At 38.7% G+C, this 23977-nt stretch overlaps 1 protein-coding gene across 2 annotated transcripts in view; it reads right to left on the bottom strand.

The window, feature by feature from the left end:
* The window catches only part of TRIM66 (tripartite motif containing 66), a 61352-nt gene that overhangs the window by 33876 nt on the left and 3499 nt on the right, over positions 1-23977 (bottom strand). For both annotated transcript variants that reach the window (XR_011141363.1, XM_009684699.2), the window contains exons 2-9: positions 16871-16974; positions 12330-12477; positions 6460-6592; positions 4827-4943; positions 3919-4033; positions 3310-3456; positions 3047-3164; positions 188-1059 (exon numbers count right to left, since the gene is read on the bottom strand). Coding sequence is in view for 1 of the 2 variants with exons in the window: in XM_009684699.2 (XP_009682994.2) it covers positions 188-1059; positions 3047-3164; positions 3310-3456; positions 3919-4033; positions 4827-4943; positions 6460-6592; positions 12330-12477; positions 16871-16974 (1754 nt within the window). In the remaining variant the exon portion in view is untranslated. The remainder of the gene's footprint in view (positions 1-187; positions 1060-3046; positions 3165-3309; positions 3457-3918; positions 4034-4826; positions 4944-6459; positions 6593-12329; positions 12478-16870; positions 16975-23977) is intronic.

Consider the following 23977-nt stretch of genomic DNA (forward strand, 5'->3'; position numbering starts at 1 on the left):
TATTGTGTATGCAGCACTTCACAGAAAATAATGGTCTGCTCTCCATTAGACCTGAAGCCTCTGCTGAAATACAAACACAGACAAGACGACAGTAAGTCTAACCAAATATATGAAGTCACAAAGATGTCTCCCCTATTTAAGTTTACATTGACTAAATACAATGGGAAATGACTTCTAAAGAATTTACTTGTGCTTCATCTTGGATTTGTTGCTGAACCGGGGCTGGCTGCCTCACTATATAGTTGATCTGACCAACTATGGTCTGTTGAACATGCTGAGGTGGTTTGGCTTGGTTCAGCTGCAAGCTGGGCTGTCCTTGAGCCTGGAGAAGAAGTTCCAGATCCTTTTTCATCTCTTCCAGTTCAAACTGGTGGTGCATTATGTCCAGGCTCTGCTGGATGACTTGTTTGTGGGTGTTCTCATTCTGACCTGATGGTGGCGATGCTGGTGGCTGCTGCTGCAAGTGGTTAGGCTTTATCTTCTGGAGATGGCCAAGCTGCACATGCACAGTTGGAGTCTGCAAAGGAGCCTGCGTGCGCAACGGCTGCTGATGGCTTGTGTGAACTTGCCGAGCTTCATGCAATGCCACAGCATAACCAGGAGATGCACTCTGCTGCAACTGCTGGGCTGGTAAATGCTTTCCAACTCTCCCAAACATATTATCTGGCTCTGACCGAGACTGTTGCTCCAGCCCAGACTGTGTTAGTTTCAGAGGCTGGGAGGTACCCCTTGGTTCTTTGTCATGTTGCTGTATGTTGTGCTGCAGTGGAAAATGCTGCTTATGAGGTTCAGGAGGTTGTCGAAAATTCTGATGACAGTTCATGTTTTGGTGCGAAGGCTGAGCTTTGTTCCGGTGAGGTACACTGAGGCAGTGTGAGCAACATACAGGTGTAGGACACTGAACTGGAGGTGGCAACTGATGCGGCTGGCTATTTGCAGGCTCTAGTTGTGATGCTGGTGATTGCTGACCGTGACACAAGGATGTCTGTAATGCTTGTGCATTTCCACAGAGAAGCACATCTGAATGAGAAATGTGTCCACCTTCCATAGTGAAACCTCCTGTAAAACAATATATATGAGTATCCTTTTCACACAGTCCTTCCAGATACTTTCAAGATGCCTTTTTTCAAGATGTTTGTGTGGTTTAAAGTCGCATCAATTTCCTGCTGATGTCAGTGGAACTCATGATTGAAATACTAGTCAATGTTTTGATAAATTGCCCTCAACTTACGTTATTTTAATTGATGGATGTAGCTCATGCTTCCATTTTTCACTAAAGTACGAGCATATTTTTTCATCCATAAGCAAAGGTACAAAAGGCTGCTTTCAGGGTGAAAGTGAGAAAAATAAAACAGATTTATGTTACGTAGGACTGAATCATAGTCACAGAAGCTACAAATGGAAACGACCAATGAACTGATCTCGTCCATGCGCTTTACCAAGATAATATTATTCCCTGCAATACCTTTCCTAGTATTTTACTACATCTAATTTCAACTATTTTAAAATGGGAAGAACCAACATTTTAGACCGCTGATCTGAACACTGAACTGAACTTACTGTAGAAACCCACTACAGTTAGGAAATTTATAGCTGGTGGGTAACAAACTCGATGTATGCACATCCATTATATAAATAACAGAGTCAATATTATATGGCCAGTGACTTAAAGCCATCTTTGTGCCCATTAATTTTAAGAGTCTCAAGCACTGCTCAGGTTCCTTGGCTGCTAAGACACCAGAGGATCTGTGCAGCACAGACACAGCTGAGCCCAGCTCTCCCTGAGTAAGGCAGAGGAAACATCACAAGGCTCACTGCAGATTCGCCATTTCACCCAGGGAACCCTTGATACGACTGCTAGGACCACAAGGTTGTAATTATAGAGTTGTCACTCCCAGCACAGAACTGAATTTCAGATAAAACAGGCAAAGTCAAGGCTATCTGACAGCTAATAACACTACATGCTGAGTAATTTCAGTTAGAAGTTTATACTCGATCATATTCAATATTTTATAAAGTAAAAGCAATAATTGAAGCTTTAGCTGTTAATTAGAGGATTTGGGAGAATTTTATGTACTGTAATTAATTCCTATTTAAAGTTTCATGCAAATGAAAAACAGGTCCATTCCTAACCTCTTCTCACAATAAATACGAAAATAACCAGGTCAGAGCCATTTAACAAACAGCTTGAAGTGTTATTGTATGTTGCAAAGTGACATCAGCTGACAAAGTGAAAGGATTTCTATTCCAGTGCATTCTGTGTACATTATTACAATATAAGGCAAAAGAATGTTGCTATAGAACTTACAATGTCTTTCTGTGGCTCTCATTCCTTTGTATTCTGTGGGTTTTGGATGCTGTTTTCTAATTATAACAGGTAAATTTGGACTAAGGATCCATCCTTCTCACAAACCTGAAGTAAACTAGTTACCCTCCCCCCCCCCTTTTTTTTTTTTTTAAATCACCATGCAGTTTTCATAGAATAATTACAATCATATTTTGTTGTGACCCTACCTAAACCTTAGGAACCTTTTATCTTTAAGCAATTCTACCACTATCATAATATACATTTCTGTGAATTTTACATAGACAGTCTAGCAGCTGCACTGTGGCCGCTGTATGCCACTGTATATTGTATTCCACATAATAAAAGTTAGTTATACAACATCTTTCATTTAAGAATGCATTAGGGCAGGGAAATAGTGCTTAGAAACCTTATGTTTTGCACCACTTAAGCCCTGCACAGTGTTTTTACTAAACTAACAGTTGTATTCTTACATTGCAATGTTCTAAGATCAAAGATAACATATTTACAGGTAATGTTTACAGGATAATATTTATATACAGTGATGCCCTTTAATGGGCAAGTTGATATAACTGGGAAAAAAACAGAAGTTTTCAGTCACAATAGCTTTTCTTCAGGTCTGCAACAAGAACAACTAAAGCAGAAATCAAAACAAAAAAGGAGAGGTACTGTATTTTCTGGATCTGTCTCATCCAACTTTGGGCACTTGCCTAATAAACAAAAACACTTTATTTTTCTTACCTAAACTGGACAGCTGTTCAGTCCAGTAGGAGGGATCCCAAGTAAATCTGATCTTCAGGGGAGAGCCTAGGTCTGTACTACAGTTTGTCTCTAACAAGCGCTGTATCTGAAATACAATCTGGTAACAAATCAAAGGATTATGATTTTATTCATGACTGTAAGATCCCAAAAAGCATTTCATTTGGGAAACGTTAAGTCCTTAAAACACTTCTCACATTTACTGCACAACTTCAGTTTACTGAGAAAACAAGTATTGCTCTTACCAGTTCTTTACTGAAGAGAAACGGGATGCTGTTTTTACTGCACACTGCCCAGCTGATGAAGTTCTGCACATGTTCAACCTGTCTGCTTAAAACCACAATGCCTTGCAGCTGTTGTTCCAATTTCTGCTTCCTTTCACTGGTGATTTTCTATTAATAATGTCAAACAGTAGGAGCTAATTGTCAGACATATAACGTATACAGTCATTGGTATTACATTATGCATTATTTGCATTGGCACTGCTATTTAGAAATTCTTTAAACTACCAATCATATAAAGCAAACCCTATTCAACTGATAAGTCTAAGTTCAGAAAAAGCAATAAACATGAAAGCAAGAAGTTGGTTTGTTTTGTAAGTACTCAAAATGTGCACACACATTCTCTGTAACTGCATTAGAAAATGTGGTTAACTCATGATATGCATCCACTCTGTCACTTTATCATAAACCCTGTCAACCACTGATCCAACCTACAATTGCAGAAAAAAAGATATTTAAAAACATAAGCAAAGGGGCACTAACATTCACAATCTGTATTCCTTCCATTGCATTTGGATTTAATTTTAATTTAGTTTAATTTCCCAAGATATCAAAGAAACTACCCTTACTTACTTCAAGTTGTTCAAGAAGGATGTTTGTTCGTTTATTGATTTCATTCATCAAAACCATTTTGGCCGTTTTGATTTGATTCTCAACTTTTTTGTATAAATGTTTTATTTCAAGCAACCTGTGGGGAAGACAAATATCCCAGATGAGCCAACTGATACGCCATTCAGTGTTTGACAGTTACTTGTTACAAGAATTGATATAAGTATTGGAGAAGAAGCCTAGTTAAAGTTGTATCATTTCCTGTAACTTTTCCCATACTTCTCTTAGAACATGCTAATGCTGATAGACACTAACAAACATCACGCTAAGAACAGTCTTTCTTCAACAAACACATGCAGAAGCCACATCCAAAAAATTCATGTAATTCAGATGGCCAGTTTACAACAAAGAGGAAATAAAAATTAATTTCTACTTAATGATTTCACTTTATGCTAGAGTATAGATTTATACCTATTTCAAACACTTGCAAGAGTATCCCTTCTGTATTAATAAAACTAACAGGTAGTACATAATCAGTACTTGAAATCTAGTTCATATAATGAAATACTTTCATTTTTATAGCAGTCTTGACTGAAACTGTAGCTTGTTTTGAGGTTTCTTGAAGAAATAAGCTATTTCAAAAATTATCTCATCTTTTTAAATTCTAGTTCAGAAACAGGAGATTATAGAAATAAAACATTAAACTCTGAAGTCAGCTACCACATGACTCGCATGGACTAACAAATCCTCAGTACAATGCCATGACATGTGAGCATCATTTAAAGATAAACCTGGTCTTTTTAATCTTCCTACTATTACCTACTCTCCAAGAAAAAACATAGCATCTGCAATTACTGCTGGTAAGCTACATTTAGTGAAAATAATATATTTACTGATCATTCACTTTCATGAAATAAATGCATAACAATTACCTGTCTTCAATCTGTTTAGCTGAAACCTGAATCCCATTTTTTTTCTGTTCCACTTTAGCTATGACATTCTCCAGGATAACTCTCTGATTTTGCAGAGCTTCATCAAGGTGTCTGAACCTGAGAAAGGAAGGGAAATTCTCACACCATGTTCTTTTCTGTTGACAAACGACTATTGAGAAGTTAAATGGCTGTGTTCTTCTTCGATAACCTCAAATAAAGCATTGTTTGCACTTCCTGATATTACAACAAGCTAGAGGGAAATTGCTGGATCCAGTGTGGCTGCCACAACACTGAACGGCTAAGCAAAATTGCCCACTGCTAGATTTCACCTCCTGCTCCGTATTTCCCTTGCATACTGCTAGTTTCTCTCTGCAGCTAGCCAGATACACTGAGGACTCAAGAGGATGCACAGATCAAAGGGTCTATTTTGCCTTATTTATCAAGCCTCAATCCCATGGTGAGAGGAGAGGGAGCTGTCCTAACCACTGGACCTGCTATTGGATACGGCTTATGCAAATAAGAATCTTAGCTCTTATCTCTATGCAATGGATGAAGTGCAAAGGCATACACTTGTTTAAGAAGGAAGGTCACTCCAGATATCTGGTAGATGGCCAGAAAACCTAGGTTTGAATCTCACAGAACTTGTGTTTAAAAACATTCTTTGCCAGCCTGAAAAATAAATCATTTTTATTACTGAAGGCTGGTAGCCCGTGCTAATAAGGAGTTCATACTTCCTGACAGTGTTCAAAGGGGCCTCAGCTGGACTGCAGCCTCCATACTTAGGCAGCAGATTCTCCAATGAGGTCATCCTTTATTTACTTGTTTATTGTCTGCTCCCCAACTTCGCCTATAGTGTATGAATTGTAGGAGCTGGCCCCTGTAATCCAAGCAATCCATTTTAGCTGCCACAGGTACTGCTCTTCCCAAACAACTTCTGCCTTCCTTCTATACATAACTCCTATAGATAGATTTTGGCTTTCTGTATTTGAAGGTAGAAGCTATATGCTTAAAGCAGAAGAAGCAGACATGTTCAAGTCAGCTGCTGTCAGATGGGCAGTTTAGGGGAGCGGCTGCCTTAATGTCTGTTTGGAGCCGGTCACCTCCTCCTTTCCTACTGACAAATGCTCTCTGTAACTGCTATCCCAGACACTACTACACCTCACAGAGACAGGCTCATGTTACAAGGAATCCCCCTGTCACTGTCTACATACAATTTCTTACATGGCTCACACACTTCTGCAGGCAAACAGCAAGCTTCAGCATTGGTAACTCTCACCTTGTATAGCCTTGGTGTCTTTGATTAGAGTAAATACAAGGATTTGAACCATGTTCAGCTTCCGCCTTTGAGTACAACCGCAAGGAACTAGATGCATGTATATACAGTATTTTGGCAGATAATACAACCCGAGGGGTATACACTGCTGAGAGCAGTGTATGATCCTGTGAGGATAATAACCCATATGTCACATGGCTTAGGCATAAGACCACTGAACTGAGTTTGCTGTGACCTGTAAGTTTGGACTAGCCTACAGTTTCAGCTGACAGGAAATGCAGAGGAACAGTCTTAAATCTAAATAAAATATGTTTTTAGATGGGATTATGAAACAGACATTGAGCAATTAGCGTTCGGTACCTGTGTTCCTTATGCTCTATCAGAAGGCAGCTGCGGCACGTAAGGGTATCACAGGTCTCACAGAACAGCTTGAGCAGCTCTTGAGTATGCATGGGACAAAATAAGGAAAATTCACTTGCTTCATCTTCAGTCACTGAGGAATATAAAGCAATGGCATCACTGAGAGAAATTGCTATTACAGTTCAAAAAGAGTTGCCAACTCTCACAATTTTACTGGAAAGCCTTAATATTATTTTTAAAGACCCAGACCCTGGAACCATCTGATTATATGAGGCAGGGTTTTTTTGGGACTTTTCCTGGTCTTGCAGATCCTACAAATTGAGCACATCAAAGAGGTTCAGAAACAAGTAATTGAACCCAATTTACATTGCCCTCTAAATTCACATGAGTTTTAAGTATCTCATGATTTTGGGAACCTGCCTCATGACTTTGAATTCTCTGGGCTGGCAAACCAGTCAAAACTGTATTGTAACATAGAAGAGTAAATACATTAAATAAATCTGAAGTCACAGCAGAAGCAAGGAAATCCTTATTTCTTAAAAAGTCACATGGGGGTTGCTTTTTACAAACTGTTTTGGATTCATTATAAATGCAGAACATCAATTTCAGGAGCTAGGGAATATTGATATTATACACTAATACGTTTTCTAATAAGAGTTTTCTAAAAGAGCGAGGTGACGAAGAGTAGTTGATGAACAGCAGAAATGTAAAGCAGAAGCATTGTTCCTCTTTAATCTGTTCTTCCTTCTTTCCTGGATATGGTGGAATTGCTTTAGAAAGAAAGAACACACTCAATGAAAGAATGCAAGAAAATTCAAAAAGTGGTAAAACAAAATCCCTTCCACTGAAGCTGGATTTGCACAAATAAATCTATACTAAAAGTTCAGAAAAACCTCTCGTTTTGGATTCCCAAACAACTTAGACTTCAGAGAACTAATTTATCAGTGTAAGGTGTTAAGGACCACCCGTCATCAGTATTATGGAAACCCATCATTTGCTCAAAATGGTCTGAAAGCTTGAGCAGTGTTAGGTACAATGGCAGATTTATGCAGGTGAATGTTCAAGACCTCTGTCTACAGGATCATCAACATTATCAGCACATAGAGAAGTATGGGGGGAGGAAATCACACAATTGCATCCTCCAAGTATTCCTACAATGACACTCTCCTATCATTTTTACCAATCCACGAGAAATTCAACAAAGCAATCATCTTTAGATCAACGTTCACTGACAAAAACTAAGTAAAAATTTAAAACGTACTCCTATAACATTATAGCCTCATAAAGAAAATGAGGAAAAATACTTCCATTTCCCTACACTAAATCCATCTTATTTATCTAAACTTAAAAACAACAACAACAAATTGTGGCAGGGACCATGCCTGATCCTCTAGCAAAATGAAGCCTTGTATACAATCAAGCCTCTGAACCGATTCTACTTCAATAACATAGAACATAAGGTACAGCAAGCTACACTAATTCAGTCACTTCAATCTATTTTCAAATTGGAAAATGCACAACATAAAAGTAGAAAGGCTAAAAAAATCTGAGAGCTAACACACAAAATGAAAGTATGGAGAAAATCCATGCCATGCTCTGAAGAAAATATGTACCCGAGCAGGTAAAGCCAAGCATCTTAACTTTTGGATTGCTGTCTCCTCTGAGTTGGTCGAGCTATTTCCCTCACCTTTCTCGACATAACACGCAAGGAGGTGACTGTGATAGATTAGGTCAAGATTTTTATGCAATAGCATTACGTAGTTTATGTTTTTATGATATATTCACTAGAGTACTATACTTTATTCTTCAGGAAAATATATTGTTGTATATTATCATTAAACCAAAACCTAATAGATAGCATTATTAAAAGCAGACGTTGAACCTGGGTGGTTTTTTTTTTTTAGCCCATGCCAACAATTTTTGTATCAAGATACAAACTATATTCACCTTAACTGCCAAATTTTCTCCAATTGCACTGCACGTATGTGCTTTTGCAGTAAAACCCTGCAGATGACAAGGCAAATAACATATAACCAAGTAATTGGATGTCAAAGATCATCTCTTCCTCCCCTATCACATCATATCAAATCTTGAAAAAACAACCCCCCCCACACACAGAATAAAAACATTTATCCCAATTTTCCTGTGTTGCAAAAGCCCCTCTTGGTGTTCTGTGCCCTGTGTGTTTTTCTTTTTTGAAAGCTCAGGATCAAATTATCCATGAAATATGTATTTGGAGAAATATTTAAACAGCTCCTGCTTATAGGGACACGTGCTCTTTCAGGGCCAAGTGTAACAAAGCTTGTTCACAATCTCATGTAACAACTTCTCCATTTTTTCTTCCTCTCTCTGAAAGGGTTCTTTAGCCTTCAGGCCCTTGTAATCATCACAAAGAAATCAGTGTTTTTTTCAGGACTGTGTCAGATTTAAGAGAGACAGCACATTTCAAATGCAAACTGAAAAGGATAAAAATCAATGTTATTTAATTACAACACAGACCCACAGTCTCCATCTCTAGTAATTCCCTAGTTCAATTTAGTGGCAGTTCACCCTGATACATCAATCTCAGCAGTAGGCATTCCAGACCTACTTTATGCTCAGCTCAGAGCTAGGCTCTTTAATTTTAAAATCAGTGGAATTCATATGAATTAGGAGCTAAATAAGCACATGCACTTGCTTCTTCTAGGAGCAGACATCTTGACCACAACTATCCAGGTTAGTTTCCTGAGCAGAACATCACATGAAGAAAAGGGAAAGTTCTGTTGCCCCAAATTCTGAATTAGCATCATCTGAGTCACCATTTCCTACAGTCTGCATTTTCCTATCTCACATGGATCTCTAGAAAAATAAACAGGAAGTCTTAAATCTCTGTTATGCTAACTAGTAGATGCCAACTGAGAAAGAGTAATCTTATCTTGGCTAATACAGTCCTCCCATAACTTGCATAGTTTGCACTGGCTTGTGCTTTGATTTCATAGGTTCATATTCAACCTTGAGAGACTACAAGAAAAGAGTAGTAAAGCAAAGACAAAATAAGTCAGTGCGTGAACTGGCTTAGAACTAAGTGAGCTGGTTATTACATACCAACTATTTATAATATAGTTTGGTAAAAGGATTTTTTCTACTCAAATGCAAAGCACAGGCTTCCACTTAACCAGGAGATAATCTATACTAAAACTGAATCATCTTTTTAAGAAAACTGGGACTAAGAGAGCCAAAAGTTCTGATTTTTTGAATTTAAATAGTCTGAACTAAAGTTTTCACATCTAACAGCCACAGATACAGAAAACTTGTGTTTTTTGTTTGTTTTTTAAATTATCAGGAAGATACAGTGGTTGTGGAAAAGATGCTGTTGATGTTGCTGTATACAGGCTGCCTCCTTCATTCACCATTATATAAAGAACGTTCCTGTCTTGGCCCATGATTTAACCCTGCTGTGAACCACATCTCAGCATTTCATATTCATAACCAGCTGTATTAGCCTGGCACTCATAAGTCAGAACTGAAATTTTGACAGTACCTCTGTAAGTGGTTCAGCCAACAAGCACATACTGGAGCAATTGAACAACATATAAATGCTAGGTGGAAAATTTTGTTTAAAGTCAGAGCGATGTCTGGCACTTGCTATTTACTTAGCTGGTTTTAGGCTTAAAAATAAAAAGTCCTGTTTTAAAATGTACGAGTTCAATGAGAGTTCTTAGCTAAACAACTGTGAGATAGACCATTCCCACAACTTCCCATTTTAATTCCCAATGAATACATTCAAAATAAAGAAGTCTAGCTTATCTAGGAAAAAAAACTAGCTACCAGACGTTTCTAGTGCCCTCACAGAACGTTGTGAAGGTGAAAAAAATAAAGCTATTTCCAACCATGAACAGACTTTCCAAGCTGAGAAGCCCTTGAAGGGAATCCCCTGCCAGCAGCATCATCTCTTACGGCTCTTCACTTCAGGCTTGCAAAAGACAAGTCCATGGTGGCAGGGAGATCAGGCTACTTTAAAATTTTTTCCTTAGGAAATTCCTCTGTAATCTGCCACTTTTCTGTCCCAGTCTAGTCCTGCCCTGTTTCCCCCTCCCCCATTATCCTCAGAACACAAATTTGACCTGAGCTCAGTTCAGCTGTATGACCTGGGTCCTGCTGGCTCTGGAAGGAAGAAAAGGGTTGAGTGGTTCACAGGGTAAGGGGTCCAGGGAGGTACCAGGGCAGAGACCTGGCGGTTCTGCATGGTGGGATGGGGAAGATCAGAGGCATTAGTTGGAGAACAGATATGGCAAAGGAATAAGCAGAAAGAGAGGTTCCCATGGGAAGTTAGGTTCCTTTAGTTCTGCCCCTCAAGGAAGGGCTTGTTGTTTATCAAAATGACACAAATACCAGAATGGGCAGGACTGAGGCAGGGCAGGGTCCTACTTACCTCATTTCAGACCCAGTGAATCTTAGTTTTCAGGTGAGAAAAAAAAAAAAAAAAAAGTCTGTCCCTTGCAAAGAAAACGGCAAAAGTTACAACAGTTTAAAGATACACCTGTTAAGGGACTCTCTATTTTTATCACTCTTGCAAGAGCTCACAGAGAAGAAAGTAACTGTAGTACAGAAGCACCATATAGAGATTGAAGGTTACTGAACCTGAAAGCAGAAGAACCCTTTCTTCCAGAAAGGGGGGGAAAAAAAAGAAAAAAAAAAAACACACTCTCAAACTCTCAGCCTGAGTTGTAGTATACCAGTATATCCCAGTTTTTGCTTTCTTTGAAATATCCCAAGGGGCTATTTTACATCCCCAATCATGTTTTAGATTAACTAGCCTATATGTACTACTAACCTCTCTGTTCATTATTCTTTGTTTCAGTAGAGTATTTAGGACTAAAAAGATGAGAAAGCATTTCAGTATAAAAGTGTGTTTGCACCTTTTTATTTATACAGCATACACAATACCACAACTAAGCCACAGGTAGATTTTCTTAGTGTTATTTGTCAGCAAAAATGAGCTGGTAAGCCTTACTCGGAGTGAAGGGAAATTATAAACAGCTAGAGCCTCAAAACCACAGTCCTTATCTTGCCATCAACTCAAGAAGAAAAACATTGTCCATCCAATCAGGGCATTTGTGGGGGTGTTTCAGTCTTTATTTTCTCTAGAAAAGACTCAGAAACCATTTAAATCTGTCATCTGTGCTTTTTTATTATTCTTACAGATTATTTTTCTTGTTTCCACTCTATTTGGCCACAGGGTATCACGTCTCACGTGAAATGACTCAAACTGTTTCATAGGAACACTCAGGACTTAAGACTTCAGGACTTCTTCTCTGTGAATCATCACTGTAGAGCAATGAGGTACACATTTGTCAAGAGGTTCCAGCTTTGCTTGCTTACAGTAACACATTGGTCACACTCGGGAACCCTGTTTTTCACTCCAGCCTTAGGAACAGAACATCCTACAGCAGTCACAGCCTTTTCCTCTTTGTGACCCTCCATCCCCCATCTTGCCTGCAAGCACAGGGATTGCTTTATGGCGATTTCCTGAAGGCAAGTATCCAAAAAGGGGCAGAAACACTGAAAGGGCAAGACCTATTGGCCTGGAAGCCTACCAAATCCTAACCTGATGCTCTGCAAACTGAAGAGGCATGCGGAAGAGACTGCACCTCCATGAAACTCATGTATCCAAGATGTGTTAGATAACATGGTGCACTGATTGAGGTGAGGGTAGGTTCAGGCCCCTAAAATTATAGCAGGTCGCATAATCTCTCATTCACATATACAAACCCTTCTGAGTCAGACTCACATGGAGCATGGTGACTCTGGCACAGAGCCTGAGACTGCTCCATTTGAACTGAATAACTGCTTGAGAAGAAACGTAAAACTTCAAAGTGTATCTTCGGTACCTGAACAGTCCTTCATGGATACAGAGAGGAAGCTGTCTCCAGTTTCCTTGACATGTCTGTGTTCCTCTGTACACGAGCTGCACAGCCACTTATTGCAGCTTGTACAGAGAGTGTGAGCAGGTCTCTTCTCTTTACAAGTGGAACAACTCTGAGAACAAAAAATGCAATTAAATACAAGGATAATCAATTGGCTTGTAGATACTGTTATCTTAGACTGTGATTCAGATTGGTAAATTCGATATTTTTTCTTCCTCAAACTAGTGTGATTCAAGTGATTAAGAGCATTGATTAGAGTAAAACAAAGATTTGGAGCTGTTAAATCAAATTGAGTGTCTTTCTATGGTCTAGTATAACTGAGCATAATTACAACATGATGCAGGAACTATTCAGCAAAATTCTAGGGTCTTTGTTACACATGAGATCAGAATAAATAATAATAATTGTCTTCTGAACTGAAAAAACTATGAATCTATGAAATTAGACAAGTCTTATTTCAGCACAAGGAGGACTAGTGAAGGTTATTTCTGAAAGTGAGTGGTGTGCTTTGTAGTCCCTTTCTATTAGTGTTGAAATATTTACTGATGGCTCTAACATCAAATTAGTGTACCCATTTCTTAAATGAGACAAAGATTGTCTAGGTTGCAAAATAAAACAAAACAAAACATTAAAGGAAAGTCAAAGATAGCCATTAAAAAAATTTTAACCTTACGTTTCCTCCTAAATCACAGCATTATCAAGAAACATTTTACCTTATCTTGCTTCAGTGTCATTCACCTGTTTCTGCCTATTAAAGGTTATCAATACTCTACAAAACTTATAGCCTTGGGGTCCTCATCTACTTTCAGGTATATGAATTTAAATTTGAGCAAATTCAGTAGAGTTACTCTAGATCCACACTACTTACGTAAAATTAGAGTTTACTACATTGGCTGTAGGACTGTATGAACAATTCTGTGATACAGCATAGCTATCAAAAAAATACAATAAAATATGCCAAATGGTAAGGCAATTTTGAAAACAATAGACACTCACATACTATTAATGGAAAACTTAGCTAATGTTCCCTAAAGAGAGTTGGACAAAGATGAGCTCAATTTATATACTGATCTCAAATTTGATGAGAGATAAGAAAGACAAGAGAATATGAGAAAAACTGGAACTTTTTAATTAACTATCATCTGTACTGATTCAACTGTTCAGGGAATGCCCTCTTCTCCTTTGTTATATAGGCCATAATGTCTAGAATAGTCAATAAAGGTGAAATCAATAAAGCAGCACTTAAATGAGGTGGTTAATTCGATTCCTTTGTTATCCAGAACAAACTCAAGAGCTATTTCAAGATAGCTATGATGATACTTCACTGAAAAAGGATTTGCACTAGGCATAAAAATACCTTGTCTGAGAATTCATAATATAAATATTTGTTGACTTACCGTAGCACCACACAATTTGCCAGTGATCACCGATATAATTTTACCATCAAAGCATTGAAAGTTTTGTCACCAGCTTATTATCACACTCAAACATTTCCTACAAGTTTAGAAAATATCTACTGTAGTAATACTACTGTACTGTACTAGTACATAGCTCTTGAGTATTGCTACCACTATCACTGCTACTCAAGCAACTAATACGAGACAGCAAAGTGACTTCCTACAGTGTCCTCTCTGTTGGGCATCAGCTCAGCTTCAATTCAGTTTAGTTAAAATCGCATCCCAACTGTTCTGATGGAAAGCACAAGGAGAAGGACGTAACAGCATGCATTCAGCACACAGGCCCTGATCCAAGCCTTGGGGAAGGGAATAGAATATTTTCTCTTCACCTTGTCTCAGATTGTGATTTTAGATTGCCTGAGGGGAGAAAAGCTACATTTCTTCCTTTGCTGGTCCTTCTAGTTTTAAATTACAGCTTAAATATTAAGTGGAACATCTGTATCTACCTAACTGAGACTCAAAGTTTGACTCAAAGATTTCATGTCAGCCCAAGAATAAAAATTTTCCTTCCACTGAAATTCATGTAAGTTTTACCGTTCCCTTCAGCGGGGCTGCAATTTTACAGCAGGTCCCTTATCAACTTATTGTTCAAGAGTTGTATTTCTAATTTTTAAGACATTGAGCAATTTTTGACAATAAGGCATCAAAGCAAAGTTGTGAATGTCTTTAAATGTCTTTAAAGGTTTGCCGTCTCAGCTGGAAAGTATTTGTGTTGCTATTCTGGTGTTTTAGCTATTTGCCTATCAGTAATGTTTTCCAAAAGGTACATGCAACAGTTTGAACCAAATAGCTTGTATAATCAAAATGTAAGGATATTTATTCTAGGGAGCAAATCTTGCTGTATAAAGAGAAATGGCCAATTTAAAATGTAATCATGAAGGGTCAGCTGGAGGAACACATCACAAGTTCAGAGATGTTCTACCTTCTCTGTAATAACCAAGACTGCCTACTCGCAGGTCTACCCATAACTGTTTGGCTGTCAGACAGTCTGAGTAGAATTTATGCTGAACTATACGGCGTTAACATTACTTTTAAGCTGTAGGGCACAGTGTTCCTGGAATGACATGGGGAAATAGGCAAGAGATTTTGAATCTCATGTTTTTGGAATTCCTACAGCTGGTATAGAGCATGCTCTATCATTTGTGCTTTCCTCTCATACACTGAGAAATATCTTGCTTCCAAATGCTTTGTTACATGCCTTGACAGATTCTCATTTGAACACATTAGATAAATTAAGAAAGCGATGGCTGTTCAGCTTTGTCTCTGTTGGATGATCTGGTGCTTCTCTCTTTGCTATCACTGCTGGTAAGACTGTTGCTTTAGTTTTTTGTGGGGGTGGGGCGAGTGTTTTTTGTTAAGATGGCAAGCTTCACTGTTACATGACTTGACTGTCAATAAAAAGGAAGCAAGCCAAAAGCTATTCGGAAGGTTCCCTAGTCCCTCTAGGGTACTGCTATGCTCCAGGGAGAATTCTGCTTCTATTGAATTGCTCTTAGGACTCCTAAGGCATTACAGAGAAGAAAAACTATCTTCTAGAAGAAGATTTGAAAAAATAATCTAGTGATTCTGAAGACATTAAATATTCTCATTTGATTTCCTTTCGATGTCAACTCTCATTAAAAGGTAAATGAAGTGAGTCACGGTAATTAAGAAATCCCAGTATACTAAGGGCATTTTAAACACTGCAGCACTATCTTACGAATTTTGTTCTTCTCTCTGAAGAGGGCACATGAAGAGGCCTCTTTCTGCTTTACATAAAAGTATGTCGCACTTCTGAAGCCCCTTTACATCTGAAGCCATCAACACACTTTGCTCGCATTAGTTAACAAATTCTCCCAGTGCGCTCCGTGGATTAGGTGGCACATTCTTCCTTTTTTTAAGATGGAGAAAATGAAACAAAAATGACTGACAGGCAACTGCCTATCTGTGACAGGGAAGAAGCACATCTCTTCTGTACTTTTTTGCAATTAGATCACTGGGTTAGTCGCTTAGTCAGAATTTAAAGGGGTTAGTCCCTTCTCTGTGGGGACAGAACTAACCTATAAAGTGCTGCTACTCCTACAGGAGTGCAGAGGAGTGGAAAGGCAAGTCTTCTGTCCTGCATTCTGGAAAACGTGTTCCCTTGTGCCCAAAGGCTCTGAAACTGAATATCCACTGTGGCTATCCAATTTCCTTAGCAATCAAAAGCACAAAAGAGACAGATGGAGGGCCAGGATCTTGTTCAGAAGGTGAAGCCCACAATCCCTGGTTCTTTGATACTAGTTCTTACCTTTGGATAAAGCAATTGGCAGATTACAGACTAGTTTTAACATGTTTCCAGCTGTTTAAACTCCATTACCAGCAATACTACCAGATTCTAAAATCCTCTTACTCAATGCAGATAACAGAATTCTGTACCGCAGAGGGAGCAGAGGTACACACCTGCCTCTGTTTCTCCTGAGGTTCCAAAAAATTTGCAATACTGTGAGTAGACCTGCCTGTTAATTGGATACTTAAAGCAAGTGAAATCCTTCTTCACCTCTACATACAATATCAATATAAGGCCAAGGTGGTAACCTTAGGCCTTACAGTTCTCCTTTGTTCCACCACAGGAAAATGAAACATGATGTGATCGCTTCATCATTAAAATAAGTGACCAAAAAACAATGATATGCCACTGGATCAAATAGATAATCTCGGTGTAATCACCAGCCAATAATCTTTGTTCATGCTCACTTTGTGTTGAGAGTAGAAAGGAGATAATGAGGAATCCAAGACATTCAGCATCTTCCTAGTATATTGTCTGCCACACAGATCCAGTCCTACACCACTAGTATCAACATTTAAAATGCCTTTTATTTCAAGTATATGGGTCAAACTCCTCCTTCAAATAAAGACATGTACTATGAAGGCAGTGCGTCCATCTCTAAGGGTGAAGTAATTACATATTCCTTCACAGAACTGTAAGAGATTCCTGTTGTTCAATATGAAGTTTGGTCTGCTTATCAGTGTCCATCTAGCAGTGATTTAACAACTCACAAGGCACACAGCTCAGTGGTTTTTACTTACCTTTGCCATAGCTGAATTTCTGGTGGGAAAGTCCTTGAGAAAGAAATTTTCAACTACATCTCTTGCAAAGCAGGTCTGTTTGCACACAGGGCAGGAAAGGATACCTGAATGTAAAATAAATAAATAAATAAAAGAGCACAGACCAGCCTTGTAAATCAGGAAACGATATAAACCACACTTCAGTTATTGCTAGCGTTTGTACATCACACCGACACGCTTAGTTCCAGGAAACTACGGTATTCTTCAAGCCATAAGCAACTTGTGGCTAGATCTAGTAAAATACACAGGGAACAAAAACCAAAGCAATAAAGTTCCTAGAAATACACTAGAAAAACACTGTGGTTCTGGGTTTTATTTCAGTATTTATCAGTCTGAATTCCCATGAATTCATCAGGGCTTATAGCTTAAAAAAAACCACCAACAACAAACAAAAAAAACCAACGCCACACTAAGCTGCATGTTGCATTTTAAGCTGAATTTTCTTATTACCCATCTACTTTATTTTTGCATACTAGCTACTGTTCTTCTAGACAAACTTTACTCTACCAGAGGTAAGCCCAGGCATAAAATACATATTACCTGATATTAATTTTACAGTGCAGCATGCTATGCTTCAACTATGAAGTCAAAGAGCAGTATTAAGCTGCCAGCAGAAGCAAAGAGTCAGAATAAAAGTTTCTAACAGGCATTGCAAGAGACCTACTACAACTCTACAGGTGGCAAAACATGAACAGTCTTTTTTCCAAAGATACCCCTGATGCGAAGCAAAGCAAAGAGAACAGCCTGAGCAGCAGAACCTGGCTCTGCCTTCATTAGTTACTGTGTATAACTGGAATGAATTCTATTATTTGCCCATGCTGAGCACTAACACGGCAGTTCAAGAAGCTGTCCGTAACTGTATGACTGCCCTTTTACATCGCAGTTATTTCATTCCCAGACTTCTTGGGCTAAGACCTACACTTACTGAAAGGTACAGTGCTTTCTTGAAAAGGACCATGCATGTTTCTGATCACATTTCTAAACTACTGTAAACCTGAATCCAGTCCTTCAGAGATGATGGTAGCACACTGGTCTATTTTTACATTATCAATTTTTTTTTTAATCTAAGTCTTCCCATTCTGTTGAGAACAAAATTTCAGTGCTATGCTCACTTTGTCAAATAATCAGTTTGTAAGAACTAAAAGCAGTATTTTCCACGGCTAAATGAAGTAAACTCACTTAAAGTAAGTTTTTAAAAAAAAAAGATCAATGACAATTTTCTACTGGACTGACACTGTTCAACATGCTAAAGTTATTTTTAGGCAAGAGTAGCAGCCTGTAGAATAATTAAATCTTAAATTGTCCATTACTCTCAGAATTATTTAGATGGTTGTCAGAGACGCTCATATTTTCCAAGTGCTTGATTTTTATCTGCCCTTGGGACACGGCTCCTGCAGCTCCTGACCAGATGCACAGCTCTAACCTCCAATACTGAATGCCTCTCATTCGCAGAGTTGGGCTACTGTTCTTTTAACAGCAGCACTCTGCATTAGAGACTCACAAGCCTTTTCTACGTTACCACTTCCAACAAAAGCACTGTGCAGTCAGATGGCTGAATAAGTTCACTTTCATTCATAAAAGCTTAAAAAAAAAATGAGTTCTCTAGCATCTCCTTTGAAGAGGACACATTACAAAGAACCACTTTCATGAGGTTAAGACCTTTTTTAGCTCTATTCGTGCAATAAAAGCAAAAGCTTTTGAGAAGTGCATTGTTTAGTTTTCCCAGGTCACATTCACAACAGAACTGTGAGTTGGGGGCTAAAGTGACAGGGTAAGGTCTACCTCACACTTATTTACTGCACATTTCATATAACACTGAGTGTTCATACAGCTGTGAGAAAGAGCAGGCCAGTATCCACAGGTGGCTGTGCTACTCAGCTACAAGTCACCCCAGGGGAAAGGGCATCGCAAGCAACTGGCAGTGCTTTGCTCATCTTCTGTGTATGTAACTTGAGACTTGTGTAAGCAAGGCTCTGGCAACAGGAGTTAAAGGGGCTTCATTTGATTAAGTTGCTAAAGCTGCCATGATGTAGAAGTCTTCTAAACCCATCCTTTCTTCTGCATCCTTAGTATAGTGAGTCCAGCTGAACTTGTAGTTAATCACCTTTATATGAGAATGCCTTTATATTAGCCACACTGAAACCTCCTTGCACTTTTTACAGGGAATTGTCTCTAGCACTTCAAGATCTTCAACCGGTTTCTTACTCCCGTAACCTCATTGCCCAAACAGTGCCAGTTCTAGATCTGGCTAATACAGTGAAAAAACCTCTAAACCGAGATTGCATGGGATAAAGTGGGAATTGCATGACTCTCTCAGTCATTCCTTCACTTACACACTGCACCGGTGAGCATACAGACTTATACAAAACGTTTCTGAGAACAGAAAACTTACTGGGAAACAAGCAGTGTGCAGGACTTTGCCATAGCAAGGGCAACTTCTGTGTATTCACCGCATAAGGTAAAAGCTAATATTAAGTCACATATTTTATTACATTCCAACACTATACAGGTCACGCAAAACGTTAAATTATACCAACTGAACGATATTTAATGGAATGCTCACAGCCTCAGACGGCTTCCTGTGAACTTCAGTTATGCTAATCTGTTACAAACCAGTGAAACAAAATACATTGTATAAGGAAGGCATTAATTTGACAACTGGCACTATTGTCTTTTTAATATTTTTAAGAAAACTTCAATACTCTAAGAAAACATATTTCATGCATGAATTTCAGTTATTCACAAAAGCCTCTTCATATTTACTGAGAAATGAAATGGTATTAAGAAGTTTAGAACAATCATGGTTTGGAGATAGATGACATTGCTGCCGATTAATATTGCTGGATATCTAAAAGCAATATTATAGATGCCATGTGGCAAGTATTTCCCAGTTTTCAGATCCTAGCCTTTCCTATGGAAATCTGTGCTGTTTCAAAGGTATACACAGAGCAAGTTGTACGCAGGCACGGGCCAGAATATTGTATTAATCTCATTACCACAGACAATCAAATGAGATACGGCTTTGATTGTAATTCAGTTACTTGGATATTTAAGACTTGTTATAACATTTATTCAATGATTTCAAACCTAAAATGCCCTTGAGATGAACAGAAGATGTGTCTAGCTCTCAGCTAAAACACAAACAAACAAAAACCCAAATACCCAAAAAACAAACAGGAAAAAGAGCAATAGCTAACAGAAAAAAAAAAAAAAAAGAGATAGGAACACCACAGCAACCTTCTATTGAAAGTAGCTTCCTACTCATACAAGGACTAATCAGTAAGCACCTTCTCACTTGTCCTAATACTGAATTCTATGTTTATGAGTTCATTAGATCCACAGGAGACATATTTGCATCTTGCTGAAAGAGGGATTCCTCTGAACATGGTAGCTTTGGAGATCATACTTGATCAGCTAATTGGGCGTCTTCTCATCTCATTCCTTTTCCATTAAATAAAAATCTGCGCTCCCTGGAAATGTCCAATTTTATATAAATTCCCCAAAGAATCTAATGATATTTTGGCATAATAAACACACTACAGAATGGCTTATGAAGCAATTATCCTGAAATTAAGCAAACCTTACGTGCATGTCTACAAATGGCCACAAGCTGCAGCTACTTCAACAATATAAAGTGCGCATGCTGTGCTGCGCTTAGGCTTAAGAGCGCAAATCTCCACTGAAGTACAATTTGCTAGAAACCTCTTACCTGTCCTCTGGACAAACAGTCACTTAGAGAGCTACACACGTCGCAGTCGCTTGTGTTGGGAAGCAGATGGTTATTAAGCAGAACTGCATGCACAGTGTGCTCCCTGGAATCAGGCTTTGCCGTACTGCCGATGGAAGCAGCTACACCTTTCCGCAGAGTACCTGGGACTGCTCCCCCTTCTCCAGCAAGAAATGCTGACAAATCAGCAGGGTAGGGAGGTGTACCGGGCCACTGCAAGATGCATGATATTTTTCTCTTGCCTTCCTTCTTGCCCTCACCTCCTGAGATTCATTTAGGCCTCTCTTAAGTTGCCTTGGTTGTATTTTTCCTAAAGTGGTGAAATAAAAATTCCATAGTGAAAATGAATAGCAGCACCCTACTTCCCTCCACCTAGGTCTTCTCTCACTCCTCCGAGTAACCTGGAACAAGCATGCAGAAGGAAAGAAGAGAGCTTTTCTGGATTCAGGTAGCAGGTCTTACAAAGCCATTTACTCCCACCATATGCTTTGCAGACCATTCCCTAAAATGTTTCTTGCCTTCCTATCTCAATACTGCCTCTAAATAACAATGTTAATTTGTTTTAAGAACCCCTACTTTAATGATATATTTAAATGAGCTGTCTTTATTATAGCACTGTGGGTGAAGCGATGAGTAGTCAGAAGCCCTAGAGACTCACTGTTTGTACGTACAAGAATGATGCAACTGTTGGATCTAAACAGCAATCCAACATGGAATTACAGGGCTCAAACAACAGAGCTTATATGTTAAGAGATAAGGACCCAAACCGAGCTCTGCTGCAGTCATGATGTCCAAACGAGGTCCATTATTGTTATCAAAATACCTAGAAATAAGAAAAAGCTAAAAGTGCTGTCGACATGCTCTATTTTTGTATGTAGATTTTTTTTTTGGTAGGAAGGATGTAGCAACATTTACATAAATCATTTTTGCAAGAGTTCCTTATCTCCTGCTTATCAGTTGAAATCATTATTTATGATATCGCACTTCATTGCTAAAGAGATGATCATGAGTTTAGAAAGGCTAGCAAGGATCCTAACGGTGGGTTTAAACCCTGTTTCAGTGTGATACGCAGGATAGATCCTTATTTCTATGTGATATGCAGGATAAACCACATCTAAGCCATTCTCAATATATCTGATTTATCAGCTAGTACTGAATGACCTGTGAAGAACACAATGTACACTGAATGGACTCCCAGAAAGTTTCATCACATGAAGGATGTGAAAGAATAGTCCTACAAATACATCCTTGCAGTGCTCCACTACTCCCGTAACTGCCTTCTATGGCAGGCTAATGAACCTGAACAGCACCACAAAAACCACCAACAGTACAGAGCAATAGACATAAATATGCACGCATATAATGTATATTTATACATATACACACACACCCCTGAGCCCTGAAAAACTTCAGCATCAGATGTGTACTTTGCTGAATAGATTTGCAGCCCTTTTTCATGAGCCAGGTGCTCATTTCCACTCTCACGCTCTCATTAGCGATAGTAACTAGACAGTAGGTTGGGGAAAAATGGAAATTCAAAGTCAGTGGATTCCACAGTCAGATATGGGCACCCAATCGAGGATATCAGAAATCAGTTTTCAGAAAACAGGGTTCTTCCAGCAAAGCCCACTGAAGCATTGCACCCAGGGAAGAGTAAGTGGACATGAAGGTAGTGACTCCAGTACAGAACGTTCCTCTAGAGAAGCACAAACAAAGAGCTGAAAGTTTTGACTGCCCTTTGGATTTTGCTCCACCTATATTCCGGTGATCCAGCTTATAAGTGACAAGGCTGTGGATAATTTGTAGCAATCATCTCTGAAAGTATAAGCTGTAACCTCTGCACTATGTGTAGAAAGAGTACAAAGCCCTTTTGAACATCAAAAGTCTCAACTGGCAGTTTTGTTTCATGGTCTTCCAGTCTGGTCAGGTTTAAACAGAAAGAGCGCTCTAGGTGGTTGTCTGAGAAATAAATCAATGCAGATAATTAACCTGAGAACTGATTAGCATAATTAAACAAACAGCAGGGCTATCACACACATCACATTCATACTTGCTGACCACATGTTGCACCTATATCCCTCCACTCTTTTTCCTCCAAAAACAATTAGAATAATTATTCTCAGAGAGCATTACCTACAGCTCAAGCTGCAGGTGTAATTCACATTTCCTTCGAGAACCAATTATAGGTTATAGGAGACAGTTACACAGTTCTGAAGACAACCTCGCACTCTACATCTTCCTATATATTTAACCAAACCCAATTGTTTCACTTGCCTTTTGGATACGACAGGTAAGCAACAGCATGAGGAGAACAGAGTAACTTTAAATCCATTTTCAGATGACTACACATATACATCATGAACAGTAAATACATTGTTCCCCAGATTTGGGATAAGCTTTCTACTTCCCTTTTTGGAAATAAAACATGTATTTGGTGTTGAGTGAATCTAATTAAAGCAAATGGGTATTTCCCCTTCAGAATTATTAGATGTGATACATCACATCACTTGCCTTATATCATTGCCTCACAACATGTTTTTTCGGGGCCTGCAGATGCAACAGCTGTAACACACAAAAGGCCAAATAGTACTCCATTGGAAATCCAAATACAGTGTAAAGAGCTCTGCAGATATTCTTATTTTTTCATATAAACTTTGTGCAAGATAGAGCATTGCATGTCAGCACCTGGAGCCTCCTCCTTATGCCGCTACGCCCTACTCTTTATGCCGATATACTGTAATGAAAGTGAGCCTAGAGCTAAAGCAGTCATAGAGCTCAATCTTTGTCATGAAACAAAGCCCTTGAAGATATCTCTGAACACATTAAATGCAAGTGTGACCAGTACTTGGCTGAATTTTCCACGTCCCTTGCCAGCAAGCAGTTCACAATGAGGAAATCCACGGCTATCTGTAACACCTACCTTACAAGCTGAAGAAAGGTGAAATGCAGTAAGGGGGTGCCTGTCAATGATTGAAGTCACATGTGCTCTCTTCAACAATCTGGTTTCACTTGCTTTTACCACTTTATTTCTTTAATACATAACCCTGCTACATTTCCTGGTATTTAAGTGCGGATCTCAGATTCTCTTACGTGTGGAAAGCTAATATGACTCGAGTGTGGACAGAAAAAAAAAAAAAAAGCCTAAAAAAAAAAAAAAGCCTTAAAAAAATCCACATACACACACACAAAAACCTAACCCTTGAGCTGGGATAGTCTTGCCAAAAACATGAACCCCCGCTGCTCCTAACTCAACTGTTTTCTAAATTATCACATTGGTGATATTTAACATGCTTAAACAATTTAAATCAAACAACTAAAAGAAAAAATTTGCAGATAATACA

Source organism: Struthio camelus, chromosome 5 (genome assembly GCF_040807025.1).
Source record: "Struthio camelus isolate bStrCam1 chromosome 5, bStrCam1.hap1, whole genome shotgun sequence".
In the NCBI taxonomy this organism is placed as follows: domain Eukaryota; kingdom Metazoa; phylum Chordata; class Aves; order Struthioniformes; family Struthionidae; genus Struthio; species Struthio camelus.